Here is an 18,934-nt window from a genome sequence, read left to right on the forward strand (position 1 = left end):
GGAGATCCAACGTCCGTGTAAACAGTTCGGTATGGTTCTGTGTTACCCAGCCGACGGATTCCACAAGGAATACAATATATCATAAAGTCTGTGCACTATATAGGATTAATCAATGTGACAATCCAGGAAAATTCAATAAAACAGCCAATTCTGAGTATGACATAACTTATATATGTTTTCAAAATTTGAGTGAGGCTGTTAAAACGTCATTCTGGATGTTACACAAAATAAGCTTATTTCCCTTCAGCAAATGAGTTAAATCATTGATACCAGTGTTATATAGAGTACCTCGTCTTTAAAGATGTTAGAGCGACGACAAAGACCAACTACATAATATATGATCAATTTAAAACAAGGATAGGCTGTGGTATATGTTCATACAATGTTAAATACTCAATGCTATAACCACCCTCCAAAAGTTTCTATACTGCGGGTGCAATTTTAACATTTTTTGTGACAAGCAGAGCAAAGGCTGTGTGAACTGTAGCATCTTTAATTGATTTCTGGTCAAACATTTGATATTTTAGAATTCAAACCCATTATTTCAATTTATTTAGTACTCCTTTTAAATACATGTACTTGAGTGGAAAACTTGAGAATCATGTAATTAAGTCATCAAACAGTTTAAAACATTTAAATTAAAGTTAAACATGTATTTAATTGTAATACATGAATATCTTTCTAAATTCGGAAATGAAACTTCGTTTTTTTGTTTTTTTTCCTTTAAATCTTGATAGATTTATTAAGACAATAACTAAACAGGTAAAACCATACCTGTCAGCCAGGTCCCTCCACTTGAACATGATGTTACCAGCGTGGGGAGAGGAGAGCTGTGCCATCTTCAGCCTCTGTATCAGATAGGATGATACTCCCTGCTCTTGTAAGAGTATGGGCACGCGATATATGGACGATACATCGTGGATGGAAAACACCTGGAAATACAGGTTAACGATGAAAAAAATCATAAATTTTTCACATATATGAATTCCATTAACAAATGAAGGGTTATTCCAGTAAAATATATTTTGCATCCTATGGGAGTACTCCTGATAAGGAAACTCTTTGCTTGCTGAGTGCCGGAGGAAATGTATCTTATTATGTGTTATTGTTTGAATTAAATCACTTCTGTTGATGGTCCCTGTTGGACAAACCAGGAGTCCACCTGTCAGGTAGATATTTTACTAGAATTATCCAAAGCTTACCGTACCATCTATTTTCAAATTGTTTAACTTTCAATTCAAAGATATAAACACTCACCAAACATGAACCCCCTCACCCACCAACCACACCCGCCCTTAAATCAGCTAACCTCACTACCACTACCAGATCCTTGACCAGATACATAGAAGTTGGTGCCGAATTTCAAGTTAATTATTGTTAAGTTAAAATGTTCAGACTCAAGTTTATGAAATACATTAGCACTTTTTACTCATAACTGATAAAGCATGACCTTTGACCGTTAACTTACCAACTTCTATGCACATTAAATAGCTGTCATACATACCTGTTGGGGTTCTACATGGCAAAACAGGGAGATTTTGGACTTCACCGAGTCTTCAACTGGGTTCTGACAGCGGCAGACAATCTATCGAATACATACAACAGTAAAACATGTCAAGCAAAGCACCAATATCTGATATCGTCTATAAATCCATACAGATGTTGCTTACAGGATAAACATTCTTTTTGGTTCAGATAATTGGGTGAATTTAATACTAAAATTTTGTTATATCTGATTGGTTTACCGAAGCCATTATCAACTTTTCTGACTGGATGTCTACTCCACTTTATGATCTCATCTATAAATACCGACACTTTCTGGGTAAAACCTTACCAGATCAGGACTGAGCCCCAGACCACGTAGCTCCCTCACACTCGACTGGGTAGGTTTGGACTTCTGTTCACCAGTGGCTTGTGGCTGCATTAGTAATTCAATTTAATTCTGATCATTTATTTCAGTGGCACATTTAAAAGGTCAGCTCAAGGTCACCTGCCTGCCCTATTACAGTTTTTCTTCAATTACTCCGGTTTCCTCCCACACTTAGACCACTCACACCTCACCAAGCCAACAAGCATGATTAATATATTACGTTGATAGAGCTTTCTTCACAATTGTTGTAAAATAAATAAAAGTTAACATTTTACATATAAAAGATACAAGGTATTTAATACAAATCATTCACATTAGCCAGTTTATTCGTCCTTAAATCCAGTCTGTTATGAGACTTAAAAGACACTATCGATCTTACCCATCACACTATACTAGCTAGGCTATAAATGTAGTATATTTGTACATGATAATCAGCACTGTTCCACAAAACACTATTCTTGTATAAAAGTATAACTTGGGGATAGGATAAGTAACAAAAGCATTGTTAGCTTATCATTACAAATTAACTAAATATCCAACACCTGACTAGGATGTTAATACAATACAATAAAAGAACATTTTTAGAATGTAGGACATTACCACAAAAGAATTCTGAAATAAGATTTTAGCTAAAGTTCTCACACTGATAAACGGTTCTCACCTGTGGTACAAGGCTGACGTGGACTAGGCAATAGTCTTCTCTTTTCACACGGAACTGGAAGAACTGGCGGAAGCCTTCAATAAACGGCATACCTTCTATGTCACCAATAGTGCCACCTAGCTGTCAACACAAATAACAAAGGCCCATAACTCTCAAATTCATGTAGCATAATTTTTTAAATTTATAAGTAAAATTTGTGAACAGAAATGAAAGCTTTTAACGATTGATGTGAATATGACTGATGTGTTACCCACACAGCTGACAGATCTGTCACTGTATAATACAGGTGTTGTGTTAAAATCCTGAATTTTGTCAGAAACACACTTCAGACAACCGACATAGATTTTCGGATTTTCCGAGTTTTAATCAACTGGTATCTGGTCCGGTGGTACTTGACAAGATAACTTATAGTCCAACACAAACTGAATTTTCGGCATATTAAGCAACTTTTCTTATAGTATTGTGTCACTGATATCTAAGTATTTTTACAGTCCAACTGAACATGACAAACAAAAGTAGCCTTGCTTCACACAGGCCTTCCTGAATGCATTAATATGACTTTCATTACATTGTAATTGATAATAATGAAAACACTAATGCTTCATATCTTATTTTTTTAACAAAAAAAGTTTTTCTTTTAATCTTGGTATCTAGTAGTTAGGATATGTTTTGGTAAAATAACAAGGTTTATAATAACAACTAATAATTTATAACATCCATGTAATTTATGAAATGTATACTTACCTCAACTATACAGACTTCTGGTTGCATGTTGTCACCATCCACTGGGATCTTGGCCACCCTCTCTACCCATTCCTGTATGGCATCTGTGATGTGGGGCACAACTACAAGAATACAGGAACACCTCATTAATGTTCTGTATCTATTGTGATTGTTAAAAATCGTTTTCAGTACTGGCATATTCCACTCAAAGTAACTGTGGTCCCACTTATATAATTACATATCTGACTATCAACATTTTTTATTACTTTGTTTTTAGATAATAGACAAAAGTAAATGACAATACTACTAGTGTAATTTTACTAACCAGACTCTCAATGATATGAGAGAAGCTGTATATGCTAGCTAGCTAGACCTTCAATAATTTGAGAGAAGTGGTATATGCAAGCTAGGCCCCAAATGATGAGAGAAGTTGTATATGCAAGCTAGGCCCCAAATGTTGAGAGAAGTTGTATATACTAGCTAGGCCCCCAATGATATGAGAGAAGTTGTATATACTAGCTAGGCCCCCAATGATATGAGAGAAGTTGTATATACTAGCTAGGCCCTCAATGATATGAGAGAAGCGGTATATGCTAGCTAGGCCCTCAACGATATGAGAGAAGCTGTATATGCTAGCTAGGCCCTCAATGATATGAGAGAAGTTGTATATACTAGCTAGACCCTAAATGATATGAGAGAAGTTGTATATACTAGCTAGACCCTCAACGATATAAGAGAAGCGGTATATGCAAGCTAGCTACCCTCAACAATATGAGAGAAGTTGTATATACTAGCTAGGCCCTCAACGATATGAGAGAAGTTGTATATACTAGCTAGCTATAGGCCCTCAATGATATGAGAGAAGTTGTATATACTAGCTAGGCCCTCAAGGATATGTGAGAAGTTGTATATACTAGCTAGGCCCTCAATGATATGAGAGAAGTTGTATATACTAGCTAGGCCCTCAATGATATGAGAGAAGTTGTATATACAATGTACTAGCTAGATCCTCAATGATATGAGAGAAGTTGTATATGCAAGCTAGACCCCCAATGATATGAGAGAAGTTGTATATACTAGCTAGACCCTCAATGATATGAGAGAAGTTGTATATACTAGCTAGGCCCTCAATGATATGAGAGAAGTTGTATATACTAGCTAGGCCCTCAATGATATGAGAGAAGTTGTATATACTAGCTAGGCCCTCAATGATATGAGAGAAGTTGTATATACTAGCTAGGCCCTCAATGATATGAGAGAAGTTGTATATACTAGCTAGGCCCTCAATGATATGAGAGAAGTTGTATAATACTAGCTAGGCCCTCAATGATATGAGAGAAGTTGTATATACTAGCTAGACCCCCAATGATATGAGAGAAGTTGTATATACTAGCTAGACCCTCAACGATATGAGAGAAGCTGTTTATGCAAGCTAGACCCCCAATGATATGAGAGAGAAGCTGTATATGTTAGCTAGACCCTCAACGATACGAGAGAGAAGTTGTATATGCTAGCTAGACTCTCAATGATATACCGGTAAGAGAGAAGTTGTAGCAAAACCCTGAAGCTGAAGCTTACTCTACTTCTAAACACTTTAAAAACATATGGAATAATGTGGTCAATCTACACTGCATGTTATATCTAAGCTGTCTGCTGTAGTCCAAATGTTACTTTAGGTTTAATGCATTAATTATTCTGTTGGAACCCCACACAATTTCTTCATGATCTGATATATGTAAAAGGTAAGTGTATAACAGTTCTGCAAGACGTTTATAGTGTTTTACAGGTTAGAAATGTCTGTTGGTTTAAAATCCAGAGATGTTGCACATCTTAATGGGATCTTTTAATATATTCTTAACAGCTATTGGCCTGGGTGATCATTTACATAGTGTATATACAAAGTCTAGGCTTTAGTTTAAACAATATTTATTTATATCCAATACAAGTGTACATATACATTGCAAATTGTACATTGGTGAGGGATCTAGAAACAAGCTTAAAGCTTATATTAATCCATTTCCCTCTAAGCTTCGGCATATTGGTGATTAGTATGGTGGTCGAGATACAAATACTGTTTCATAATAATAAACAAAAAATAATTATTTTGACAAAAAGGTAAATTATGGTGAAAAGTGATGAACGGTGGTGGAATACAAATAAATCTATGTTATAGCAATCTAATTGGAGAATAGAATACTTGGATATATAATTATGTAAATTATTTATGTTAATTAATGATGTCGATGGGGATGTGGATAAATTACGATGAAGCTAAGTAGTTCATAAATATTTAGTCGAACCTTTTGGAATGTAATATAAAATTCTGTACAGCTTCAATTATTATTTCATTTTCTTCATTTGACAAGTCTGGGTTTCCTCATAATAGAATTCCAAAGTTCGATTGTTGAAGGTAAAAAGGATGTTTTATAATAATTTGATTTAGAATGAACAGTTAATAATTGATTGCCTTGTCTGGTTCTGTAATTATGCAAATCTGAATGTTGAGAAGGAACAAGTGAGCAGAGATATTCTGGTGTTATTTTGTGAAACATATTGTGAAACTGAATAATTTTATGTTTTTTCCTTCTATCTGATAACTTTTCCCAGCATAGATCGTTGTATAATACTTGTATATTTACAAGTTTAGTAGCCCCCGTTACTATTCAACCTGCCTCTATTTGAACATTTTCTAGTCTCTCAATTAAATATAGTGGTAAAGAATCCCAGACTACATCAGCATATTCTAAGATTGGTCGTATAAAAGATGTATATAGAGTTTGTAAAGAGTGTCTGTCGAGAGAGAATTTCAATTTCCTGAGTATTCCTAGACGCTTGGGAGTTTTACCTAGAATATAGTTAATGTGCTCAGTCCAGCTAAAATCAGCAGAAAGATATACACCAAGATGTTTATGAGAGGTTACGTTTGATACAACTGTATTGTTCATTAATACTGGAGGATGGTTTGGCCTGTTTGATTTTTTACTGACTACCAAAGACTCTGTTTTAGTAGGATTAAAGGTTACCAGCCAATTGTTAGCCCAATTATCTATCTTCCCTAAATCGTTGTTTATCAACTGATTTGTTATTATGGGATTATCTATCATCATATAAAGAGTGGTATCGTCCGCAAAGAGTTTAATTGTGATGTTAATGTCCTTAACAATTTCATTAATGTAAACAAGAAATAATAGTGGTCCTAGAATGGATCCCTGGGAAACTCCTGCTGTAATTTTTTTGTTCTAAAATTAGGAACTAGACAAATAACATTGTAAACAGCCTGAGAAACTATAGTGACAAGTATAAATGACATAGACACAATATGTGGTTGCTTTATCCTTCACTTATATACACACAAATGTGTATTTATAGTCACCAGTACCAGATGTTATACCAATGGTAATTAGACTAGACATACATTGTTATGTAATTATATATATATATATATATACATGTTTTGTATATATAAAAGGACCAGTAATATCATACATGGAATTTGAAGTTATATATAGCCATTCCTACAAGCAGAGACATCATCGATATCCAGAATCTTAATTTCCCCAATTTTTAAATTTTTTAAACATATTTTTTATTGCCTTGAAAATGACAAAAAGGATTAGGCAAATATTCTTACAACTTAGTTAAAAGCCCTCACCTAATTTGTATGTATTTTACATACGGTACATCATGGCTGTCTTAACATGTGAATTTCATTTTTTAATCAAAATGAAAACAAAATAGGTTGTTGACAAACAAAGAAAAAAGACATGTTGTAATCAACACTACCAGAAAATGTTTATATCCTGAATATACTCACATACATTTTGTTGAAATGTGAGATCATGATTTTCCCAGAAAAGAATGTTTATGTCAAAAAAAAAACATTTTTAAGAAATGGTCCTATAAGTTTATAAGATATACAATAATAATGATATACATGTAACAAATTAAAATGCAACTGTAAATATATAAACCTTAAGTTTACATAAATGTGCTTTATGGGATTACAAATTATTTTAAATTATTTTGATCAATCCTCATGCGAGTCCTTTAATTTACTCCTAGAATTTTGATGGGACTCACAGAATATCTAGATATATTCAATATTATGGGACTCATTGTTTTAGCAATGCAGTTAAAAAGGACTCAGGGTTAGATAATTAAGCTGTCAAACACTGCAGCAAGCCTCGTGTTTGGCAACTTAAGAATCTTCCCCTCGGGTTGAGATTCCCTGTCTCATCCCCAAGGGGGTGAAAGATTCTATTAATCCCACATGGGTGTTTCACATGGGACAAATGTATCTTACATATATGTATATGCAAAGATGTGAGAACATTCTGTATCTAAATGTCTATTAGACAAATCATAAAATGACTTCATGCATAATTACACCTGCCATGGAAAACTGCATAATTACATGCACCTACCCAGCTAGAAAGCTATTCAGTGATCAGACAGCCATACATGCAGAAATAAATTGTCTGGTAACATTTGTAATATTTTTGCTGCATTTGAAATTTTCATTGGACCTATTGACTGAAGTAGGAATACGCCTACTTCAAATATTAAGAGATTTGGGAAAGTAGTGGGTTTTTTTCTGATATTTCCTTCAGCCTCAAAACTGAACAAACATAACAATTGCATGTACATGTGTGTATCATATAATTAAAGGATAATGGGAAATCTACATGATGTCATTTCTGAGAAAGGTCCATTTATCAATTCTTGAGAAATAGAGATGAAATTCTACAGTCAAAATCCAACATGGATGCCAAATGGTACTTCAACAATTCTATTCTTCTGTATCTTCTCAAAACTTAACATGCACAGCTTAGGAACAACAGGAATCTTTTAATCAAAATTTAGAATTCTGAAAGACCTGGCTCCCTCCTGTAACTTCTTTAGACATTCATGACCTTTCACCTCTTGCCATGACCTTGACACTTTGACAACCATTAGATCTAACTTTAATAGGTCCAATCACATTAACAGCAGAACAGGCCCCTTGATTTATCTACACAAAAATAACTGACTGTCACATAACCCACATCATCTTCGCTAGCCAAGAGATATGATATAACTACTTGGATCATGACCCTTGGCTTAAGAATCTGGACATCCATTCACCAATAATTACTGAATTCCTTACCTTGGACAGTCTTTCCTAGGTAGTCTCCTCTTCTTTCCCTATTTATAACATGTTGATATATTTTTCCTGTGGTGATGTTGTTGTCACGATGAAGTTTGATATCCATGAAACGTTCGTAATTACCAAGATCTAGATCTACCTCACCACCATCGTCCAACACAAACACCTCTCCTGCAATGTAAGAACCAGTAAGCAAAAAACATTTTTACTGTTACATATATCTATAATTGTGTTTATATTTAACTGGAGCATTTTAAAAATGGATTGTTAAATGTAGGGACAAGTCCTCACACGTGGGCTGGGAGAGTGACACCAAGAGATGAAAACAAAACACAGATGGAAAGACAAGAAAGAATGATAAGATGGGAAAAAAAGAAAGATATGAATGATAAGATGCATGGAAACACCATAAAAGAATAAGATGGAAAGACAAGAAAGGATAAAATTGAAAGACAAGAAAGCTAGAAATAATAAGATGGAAAGACAAGCTAGAAATAATATTAAGATGGAAAGACAATGAAAGGATAAGATGGAAAGACAAAGAAAGGATAAGATGGAAAGACAAGAAAGAAACAAGATGGAAAGACAAGAAAGAAATGACAAGAAAGACCAGAAAAAAATGATAAGATGGAAAATCCAATTGGGACAGCTTGACAGATCTAATTTGTTTATCAGGGGGTTCATGTCACTTAACAGATGACATCAGAGAAACCAACCTTGTCTAGCAGATAGCTTTATCAAATTTACATCAGCTAGATGTTCATTCCAGCTATCATAATTTACAGAGACCATAAAATAAAAGAACCAAATTTGATGTAAATGTGACTTACCATGTTCATAAGGTGAGAATGTGCCAGCATCAATGTTGATGTAGGGGTCGATTTTGATAGAGGTGACTCTGATGCCACATGACTTGAGGATGACCCCTAGACTGCTGGCGATGACACCTTTGCCGATGCCACTAATGACCCCACCAGTCACTAGTATGTACTTCATGCTTTCTCCTACTGCTTTCCTTATAAGGCTCGCCAGTGTGATTTAGCAATATCTGCAGAAAAATAAATTGAAATTTTTTTTTTTAAGTTCTTTAGTTACATACATGACATTAAAGCAAACAATCATATTAAAGCAATACATGCATGTCCCCTACATTACGTATACGTATACCAACCCCCGCTAATCATGGTTTGATCCGATTTACTCAAGGAATGAAGTCGTAAGTGCTGACAAAGGATTTTCTAAAAATATTAATGGTGACTGACCCTGACCTTGACACAACAACCCTGAAACTTGAACTTGTTCGAGCTATCAATGATGGCATTTTGTAATTGTGTGAAGTTTGATCAACATTCCTCAAGGAATGAAGTCCCTAGAGTGATTACAAGGATTTTCTATTAATAGTAACAGTGACCTCGAGCCAATAAACCCTGAAACTTGTCCGATATTATGGTCTTTTGTAATTGGGCTAATTTTTATCCAAATTCCTCAAGGAATATAGAGTCCCTAGAACACCGACTTGGATTTTCTAAAAATAGTTCAGGTCACCTTGACCCAACCCTAAAACTTGTTTGAGATATTATGGTCCTTAACATATTAAAACTGTAAGGTTTGATCAAAATCCCTTCATGGAATGAAGTCGCTGCAGCGGTGGCAAACTTTGATGTTACGTTTGTAAAAAGGGTCACACTTTAGGTTTCATGTTCCTTTAATATTGTAATTATATAAGGTCTGCCAGTTTTATTGCGAAGACCATTAAATTCATCCTCGACAGACCACAATAACAAAAACCTGGTAAACTTCTGTAATATAAAGCTTCAGTGTTACAATAGAATTGTCTAGTTCTAGTTAACACATATATATATATATATCCTTGGTTATACCTTGTAGGTGTGCTACTTTCATGATGAAGTCATCCTTATTAATATTCATTGAATGTTATCCACAAACAGTCCATGTATGTATTCTTCCAGTTTTGTAGAAGATGATTAAATATCACTGCTATTATAATTAATGCAAGGATATATCCGCGATGTACAATTAAATTTGAATTCTTTAATATGACTGCCTAGAACAAACTGCTATACATGACAACTGTAGCTAGAGACCCTAAGACTCCTTCTGATATTGGTTTCAAAAGGTGTAAATTATTTTTTTTTGTGATGGACTGATTAGTGTTGGGACGATGATCGGTAAAGATCGATTAGCGATCGTTTATAGCATCTCGATGCCGATGATCGATGGCAAACATCAACAATCGATCATCGGCAAATATAAAAAGGTACCGAAACGAACGAACCTCAGTATATGTAATCGAACGCGCCCGTCAAACAATGTACAAAGATGGCGGCCGCTGAAGAAAATCTAAGGGAAATATACCCAAACCCAGGCTCCATAACGAAATCAGATGTTTGGAAATTCTTCGGATTTTATAAAATTAATGATAATGAACCACCATCAAAAAAGAATTTGGATACAACGCAAGCTGTTTGCCGTCTATGCCGCAAGATTTACAGAAATACAGGTAAGTTCTACCAAGCTAACAAACTCGTACGGCAGACGTAACATGTGTTTCATTTGTAAACTCAAAATTGTATCAGCCGTTTAGAACGCTTGTCAGTTGTATATTTATTATCTTTGAACAAGTATCAACTTAATGTTTTCTTCCGTCGTTTTCAGGAAATACTACGAATTTCAGAGCCCATATTGACGGGGAACACAAATTACCGTCGGGAAATTCCACACAATCGCGATCAGACAAAGTTGAAACAAAATTAGTTCAACCAACAATATCGGCTGCATTTGTCAAAAGATGTGATGTTGTATCAGGATCAAATACTGTATTGAGTCAAGAACGGAGAGGACGGGTCGATGATGCAATATATCAACAGACATTAAAAACAATAATTTCCAGGGAGATCCGAGTGCATGTATTGTATTTGCATTTGTGAGTTTTTCACCCTTGTTCGTATACATGTTCAATAAATGTTTACTATTATTTTCTAGTCAAAAAAATGGTGTGTCAAAAGTGTCAAAAACTGTCAATTGTCTAGTCAAGAATGTTTAGTTATTGTTTACTATTATTTTCTAGTCAAAAAAATGGTGTGTCAAAAATGTCAAAAACTGTCAATTGTCTAGTCAAGAATGTTTAGTTATTGCTCTGTTATAAATACTAAATTGTTATTGTTTATCAGTTTAATAGCTCAATTAAGCTGTTTTCATTGTTAATAAAAATATTGTTTTTCTTGATTGTAGCTTTTTGTGATTGATGTGTCCTCATGATCTAGTAATTAAAATTATTTTGAGAAATCCTCAAATCCCAAAAACATATCAAGTTGGAACACCCCTTTTCTATAGTGCTTAAAGGAACTGGTTAAGTGATTCATAAAGTGGCATTAACATATTAGAGACTTTATTATGTTTCACATACTACAGAGGGGGGTGAAGCATACAGTACACATACAACACAAAATAAAGTAAACAAAGGCAGATAACTGAAAACAGTTTATTTCCATGCTAAGTTACTAATATTCAATGGAATTTTAAAGATATTAAAGTTATAAATGCATTGGAAAAGTAAACCGATTATTTCACCGATTATCGGATCGAATAGGGTATCCGATTCCAACCGATGATCGATTATTATTTTCAACCGATTTCCCAACACTAGGACTGATACTGTTCTAAATGAGGTTTTTCTTAGTTGTTCTAAAAGTGGGCAAGTCTGATTTGAATAGTATATATGGTACGTGCCAGTGTAATGATTAATGAAATCATAATTGGTAAACTATTTTCATGAAAAATTTAACAAATGACCAGACCAGGCTTTGAAAGCTGGACCTCTGAACTGTAACCTCACACTCTAACCGTTTGATATGAGCTTTTTTTATACCTGGCCATTGGCATTTAGCCTGGTCAAATTCCGCTGCAGTCCCTCCTTCAACAATGTCTTTGACCCTGAAGACACACACAAGACCTTACACCATCTTGGTGGGTATATGGTTGGACACCAAATGTAACAGGAGAAGGTAAATGCAACAACTAGACAGGTAAACGAACTTAGGACCTCCAAACTCAAGACAACAACCAGACAGGTAATCGAACCCAGGACATCCAAACTCTAGACAACAACCAGACAGGTAATCGAACCTAGGACCTCCAAACTCAAGACAACAACCAGCCAGGTAATCGAACCTAGGACCTCCAAACTCAAGACAACAACCAGCCAGGTAATCGAACCTAGGACATCCAAACTCAAGACAACCAGCCAGGTAATCGAACCTAGGACATCCAAACTCAAGACAACAACCAGACAGGTAATCCAACCTAGGACCTCCGAACTCTAGACAACAACCAGACAGGTTATCCAACCTAGGACCTTCAAACTCCAGACAACAACCAGCCAGGTAATCGAACCTAGGACATCCAAACTCTAGACAAATGTTGTAACCATTTTAGCTACCTGGCATTCAGTTCAGCTCCACTACATAGATCTTGTATCATCTAAAATTATTACTACATGCATATAGTGTCATCACACTTAAATGCCATAACCTGTAAACAGTAGCATATGACAACAAAACCTGTGACACTGAAAATAAATTAACAAGTTATAATTAGCAATTCATTAACTTGGAAGTTGGAATAACGAATTAAATAGAACACCAAATCGTAACTGGCTAAGTCTCCTTTTGTTGTATCAAAAACCAAAACAAAATTATTTTTTTATTAAGGAACAGAAACTATCACCTTGAAGGTCATAATTGGTAAGCATTACATAGCAATTTGGTTTGTTTGGTTTGTTTGTACGTCCTATTAACAGCCAGGGTCATTTAAGGATGTGCCAGGTTTTGGAGGTGGAGGAAAGCGGGAGTACCCGGAGAAAAACCACCGGCCTACAGTCAGTAACTGGCAACTAGTTGCCCCACGAAGGTTTCAAACTCGCAACCCAGAGGTGGAGGGCTAGTGTTAAAGTGTTGGGACACCTTAACCACTCGGCCCCCTACATAGCAAGCATCAGGAAAGAATGAGTGCATGTAACAAGGGAATGGATATCGAGTAAATGCACAGGTACTTGTTTCATCTGTCAATACTTGTGTAAACAGTTTATAATCCTATTAGGTGTATGAATGACCCTATTTTGACAGACAAAGCAATTACCTGTAATTATACGTGTAAAAAGAAAGAACTGAAAACAAGTTATTACATCCAAATTAAATAATTAAATGCCAGTGGTTCAATACATTTTAATGACTATAATATTGTGAATGTGAGGATTAACATTTTGGATGGCCATATGGATGATTGGTTGTAATTTCTCAATTTGGTTATTAAATATCAAGTTAGTTCAGCAGATATAGTTCAAGCATGTATTTCTTTCAATGAAAACAATAATTTTCTAGCTAGTGGTCATATAATTATAACTGAATGACCCTATTTTGGATAGTCCGAACAGAAGTTAATTAAAATGACATAAAAGTAAGATTTTTTTTCTGCAAACTGCAAAAAAAATGTACGGTGATCAGCCTCAAAAAATGCCAAGACTATGACCAACCGACACGTTTTGGGTAATGGGCTGTGGAATCCTCGCAAGTACAACCCATTACCCAGTTCTCATGACTTCATGTATACACTTGCACACTTGGAATATTTTTATATCTAATGGTCACTAAATGGTCCAACATAAGGGATCCTACAGGACATTTCATGGTGATTTTTACAACTGATGTGTTCCCTCAGAGTGGATCAAGCTTTCTAATTTTAAGAAAATCCAAAGTGATAAATGATTAACTTGCTTGTCTTAATCTTTAGCTACATGTAATTATAATATACCCTTTTCAAATGCTGGTATGTAATATGCATAGGTAGCACACCACAGTAAGACAGCCTGGCCATGGGCAATTTTTTTGTTAAGCAAATAACTCCTGTATTATGATATGTATAAAAAATGAAAAAATAAATGTACACTATAATTGGTATATCCAGTATGAAGTAGTACATACAGGCTTCACATTTATTAAAACAAAAATCAATAAATTGGTTCCGGATTTTAAATATCCGGATTTTCCGAACGTGTGTTTACACAGGAAATTTAGTTTCGCCTACAGCGCAAAATGGAAGCCCACAGAAAAGGTAAGATAGCGGAAAAACTTAATTTACAACATATGTCCAAACAAGATTAATTCTGTCTTTGGGATAGAGATATTTAATTTTAAATAGGTTTCAGAAAAAAAATTGTGTAGAGAATTGTGCCATTTTGGGTCAAATATCATAATATTTTGCAATTTTTGAGAATTTTTTAAGCTGTTACCATGGTATTCACAGCTCTAAAAATCACAGAAAATATCAGTTTACTTATCCTTCAGAGCTCTATTAAAATTGCAAATGTTGTACAGATTTCAAATATATATACTTTATTAGAGGTTATATGTAAGGTTAACTGGCAATGTTTACATATCTAAAGCATGTGCCATATTTTTCAGAATTTGGCATTTTTACTGTACACTGCTACCTTATAAGGGCTGAAAAATGTTATTTTTTGGAAATTGTGCTTAATTATGCTTGATTAAGCTTCATTTTAGTTCATTATTGCTCAAAAATGCATAAAAACAATTTAAAACTTGTTTATTATCAGGCTTGTCATATTAGAGGAATCAAGGGAGGTAACTCGCATATTTACCCATTTTAAGGGTGGGTTAATTAAGCATAATGTTAATGAGTCAGTGTAAATTGAAAAGATATTCTATGTTTTATAACAAACCCAAAATAACTTATTGGGTATCTAACAAACCATATAGACCGAATTCTGGTTTGTTTTACCTGATTTATTACCCCGTATCCATGGAAACTATTACAGTAAGTGTTATTTTTTGAAATATTTGGTGAAACCATTATTTTCAATTTATTTATACATTGGTAAGCATGTAATTTCAATTGATGGAGTGTACGGTTGATACAATATTGTCAATTATTGTCACTTCCTTCGGTAAAGCAGAAAAAATAGCATTTTCCGCATAAAATGGGATCAGCGGACACTTTCATATGATCATTGGTACATATCTGAATTACCGGGGTGGAAACAGATGACTGTGATGTCATAGGCATGACATTTTGAAATCTTGGATGTCATGTCATGATTTATCAGTTAGAATATTGCATGTGTTGCTAAGCTGAGGTTTGGAAAGGAATTTGGTTATTTATTATGACACCATTGAGTATTTATGACGTCATAGATACCATCTGATGACGTCATAGTTACTGATGACGTCATGGTAACTATGACGTCATATTACAAGGCTAAATTTGATAGTTGTATAGTATTTTTTGCTTGATTACATGCACAGAGACTCAAAGTACCACATTCAACTCAAAACACAACTTTATTCAAGAGATATACAGAATTATGGGAGTTTTCATCTTTAAAATTACCTCCCCTTATTACTGGATTGGGAGAAAAAGTTGTCAAAATACACCTCTCAGGGAAATCAGCAATACTCGGTGACTATTAAAGATACACAGTAACCCGATATGTCATTTTGTTCGTCGGAACATATTCTAGACATTCATGGGGTTTTTAGTAAAATTAGAATTAACGAAAGTGATGTATAAGGTAGCACACCACAGTAAGACAGCCTGGCCATGGGCAATTTTTTTGTTAAGCAAATAACTCCTGTATTATGATATGTATAAAAAATGAAAAAATAAATGTACACTATAATTGGTATATCCAGTATGAAGTAGTACATACAGGCTTCACATTTATTAAAACAAAAATCAATAAATTGGTTCCGGATTTTAAATATCCGGATTTTCCGAACGTGTGTTTACACAGGAAATTTAGTTTCGCCTACAGCGCAAAATGGAAGCCCACAGAAAAGGTAAGATAGCGGAAAAACTTAATTTACAACATATGTCCAAACAAGATTAATTCTGTCTTTGGGATAGAGATATTTAATTTTAAATAGGTTTCAGAAAAAAAATTGTGTAGAGAATTGTGCCATTTTGGGTCAAATATCATAATATTTTGCAATTTTTGAGAATTTTTTAAGCTGTTACCATGGTATTCACAGCTCTAAAAATCACAGAAAATATCAGTTTACTTATCCTTCAGAGCTCTATTAAAATTGCAAATGTTGTACAGATTTCAAATATATATACTTTATTAGAGGTTATATGTAAGGTTAACTGGCAATGTTTACATATCTAAAGCATGTGCCATATTTTTCAGAATTTGGCATTTTTACTGTACACTGCTACCATAAAGCTGTCAAACTTTTTGTGTTACATAAAAAAAATCAAAAAATAATTTCATATCATCAGAATCTGAATGTATACTTATTGCATTTTTTACCTTATACAACTTTTTGTTGTTTGCATATACAATATGATTAATATCCAAAATAAATATAAATATTCTTTATCACTTTCAAAATTAGTTTATTGCTTTAAAATTGAGTAAAAATGTCGATATTCATGTCGCGCACAAATCTCTCTTATTTTAGGCAAAACTCCCTTGAAATAATTATATAATCATCAGTCTCCCTTATTGGTCTCCAAAAAATATGGCATGTATGTAAATACATATATATTTCATCGTCAGTAGCCCATCGGTCAGTAACCCTGGCCACGGTCCAGATGGAGTGTCCGTGAACGTCAGGATCTTGGGTTAGGCTTACATGCGATCGCATGCTTAACGATAGCCATTTGTATGCTTACGTAGCTATACCTATCCTTTCGTCCACTATCATTATGAATGTTTACATCTTTTTTTTATAGATTGTTATATTTGATTAAATTCAGATTCATTGTATTACACGCTAGAATTATAACAATGCATTTAGATACAAAAGACAAACAAAATGTATCAATTATGATCAGCATGAAATTAACAGAACTTAACCAGTAAACCATTTGTAATTTTAACAGCTGATCGCAAGCACCGCGAGTCACCACGTGCCTGTCCATTTTAATTTTTTCACATATTTTGAATGATAATTGTGATAATTTCAAATTTGATTGCTGCTACAGAAAACAGCATCTAAATCGAATGACATATTTACATCTTGTGGGGAACAAGAATGAGTATAAAAGATGTTTTCCTGTCTTTTTTCGTGAGATAATTCCTTACCTTCCAGTAGGTTAAAGCGAACTGCGGTGTTTATTCCGTTCGTGTTATTGGCGGGTAACTGATGATACAGTCCGAGGCGACCCGAAGGATATGAAGGGTAAATACAGTTTCGGATGACTGATTCCGGAAACTATACAGACGCGTGTGATCAAGAGATGAACAGCATCACAGATACGTCTATGTGTGACAGCCCTAAAAATAAAGGGGAATATAATCTACGTAGAGACATATCGTCGATAATGTCACATCATTAATCTATAAATCCATATTAGGCCTATTATTTTTCAATTCATGAAATGTTTGTGATTGGAATATTGTCTAATCAGGTCAAATTAACTTTAAAAAAAATTGTGTCTAAAAACCTCATATTTTCAGATCATCTGTCAAAATATGAAAACCCCTTTTCAGTCAAAATTTAATGTTTTTCAAAAAATAAATTAAAGAAAATGATTAATTGTGTTGTAGGCCTAGTCAGAGATCCACTTTCGTCTTTGACCTTTGTACCAAAATGACCTTAACCTTAATCAAGTAAAGGGCTGTGATCATAAGCTCATTAAATGGTTATAATGTCAGCCACATATTCTCATGGGAAGATCTGAGGTGAGTGGTGCTACACTACCTACCAGTTGTGGTTTGTGTTTCCCCGAGAAGCAAAGAAATTCAAGACACTTTTAAAAACACTTTACCGTAATAACTCTTGATGGTAGGTGATGGGTCAGTCCCTTATCTTGTTCAGTGAGGTGGCCACTATCTACCTCAAGGTGAACCTGCCTCAATATAACCCTTAGCTGTTCACAGAGCAAGAATCCCTATAGTAAAAAAGATAATCCAGGACCCTGACTTTTGTTCAGTTGACTTATCCTTTAATCAGGCCAATTTTGCTTCGTATAGTGTCATAGCAAAATTTTAATCAGTGGAAAGTATTAAACCTGACCTTGACTTTTAAACCTTGGACCATGTGAACGTAACCTTTGCTCAGTTGACTCATTGTTTACTTCTGACTAACTTTGCTTCATGATAACATAAAAAGGTGTTCATCACTAAAATATACAAAATTTAACCATGACATTGACTCACTGGTTACCTAGACATTATATCAGTTAATTCCTTGTATAATTGCGACTGATGTTTATCTATGAAAAGATAAGAAAAAAACTACATTGACATTTGACCTAATGACCTTGACCTTTTCATAAGTTGACATCCTTGTTTAATCCTGACCAACATATAGCTTCAAAATGTCATAACAAAATGTTCATTTGTGAAAAGATACTAGATTTGACCTTGACCTTTGACCAAACTATCTTGACTGTTAGTCAGTTGACACCTGGTTTAATTCTGACCAAAATTGCTTTATAAGGTACATTGTAATTAAGAAATGTTCATTATGGAATGATACAAAATTTGAAC

At 34.3% G+C, this 18,934-nt stretch overlaps 2 protein-coding genes across 2 annotated transcripts in view; one reads left to right on the plus strand and one right to left on the minus strand.

The window, feature by feature from the left end:
* Positions 1-17,576, minus strand: part of LOC117327232 (CTP synthase 1-like) — a 30,270-nt gene extending 12,694 nt beyond the window's left edge. The window contains exons 1-8 of the mRNA XM_033884124.1: positions 17,525-17,576; positions 9,231-9,448; positions 8,401-8,571; positions 3,276-3,376; positions 2,532-2,651; positions 1,835-1,918; positions 1,505-1,585; positions 775-932 (exon numbers count right to left, since the gene is read on the minus strand). Coding sequence (XP_033740015.1) covers positions 775-932; positions 1,505-1,585; positions 1,835-1,918; positions 2,532-2,651; positions 3,276-3,376; positions 8,401-8,571; positions 9,231-9,396 — 881 coding nt within the window. The 5' untranslated portion in view covers positions 9,397-9,448; positions 17,525-17,576. The remainder of the gene's footprint in view (positions 1-774; positions 933-1,504; positions 1,586-1,834; positions 1,919-2,531; positions 2,652-3,275; positions 3,377-8,400; positions 8,572-9,230; positions 9,449-17,524) is intronic.
* Positions 10,574-11,646, plus strand: LOC117327233. Its single transcript, XM_033884125.1, has 2 exons — positions 10,574-10,921; positions 11,077-11,646. Exons 1-2 carry the CDS (start codon positions 10,741-10,743, stop codon positions 11,346-11,348), a joined length of 453 nt encoding a protein of 150 aa, XP_033740016.1. The 5' UTR covers positions 10,574-10,740; the 3' UTR covers positions 11,349-11,646.
* Positions 17,577-18,934: the final 1,358 nt, after the last annotated feature.

This window comes from Pecten maximus, chromosome 5, assembly GCF_902652985.1.
Source record: "Pecten maximus chromosome 5, xPecMax1.1, whole genome shotgun sequence".
Classification (NCBI taxonomy): Eukaryota; Metazoa; Mollusca; class Bivalvia; order Pectinida; family Pectinidae; genus Pecten; species Pecten maximus.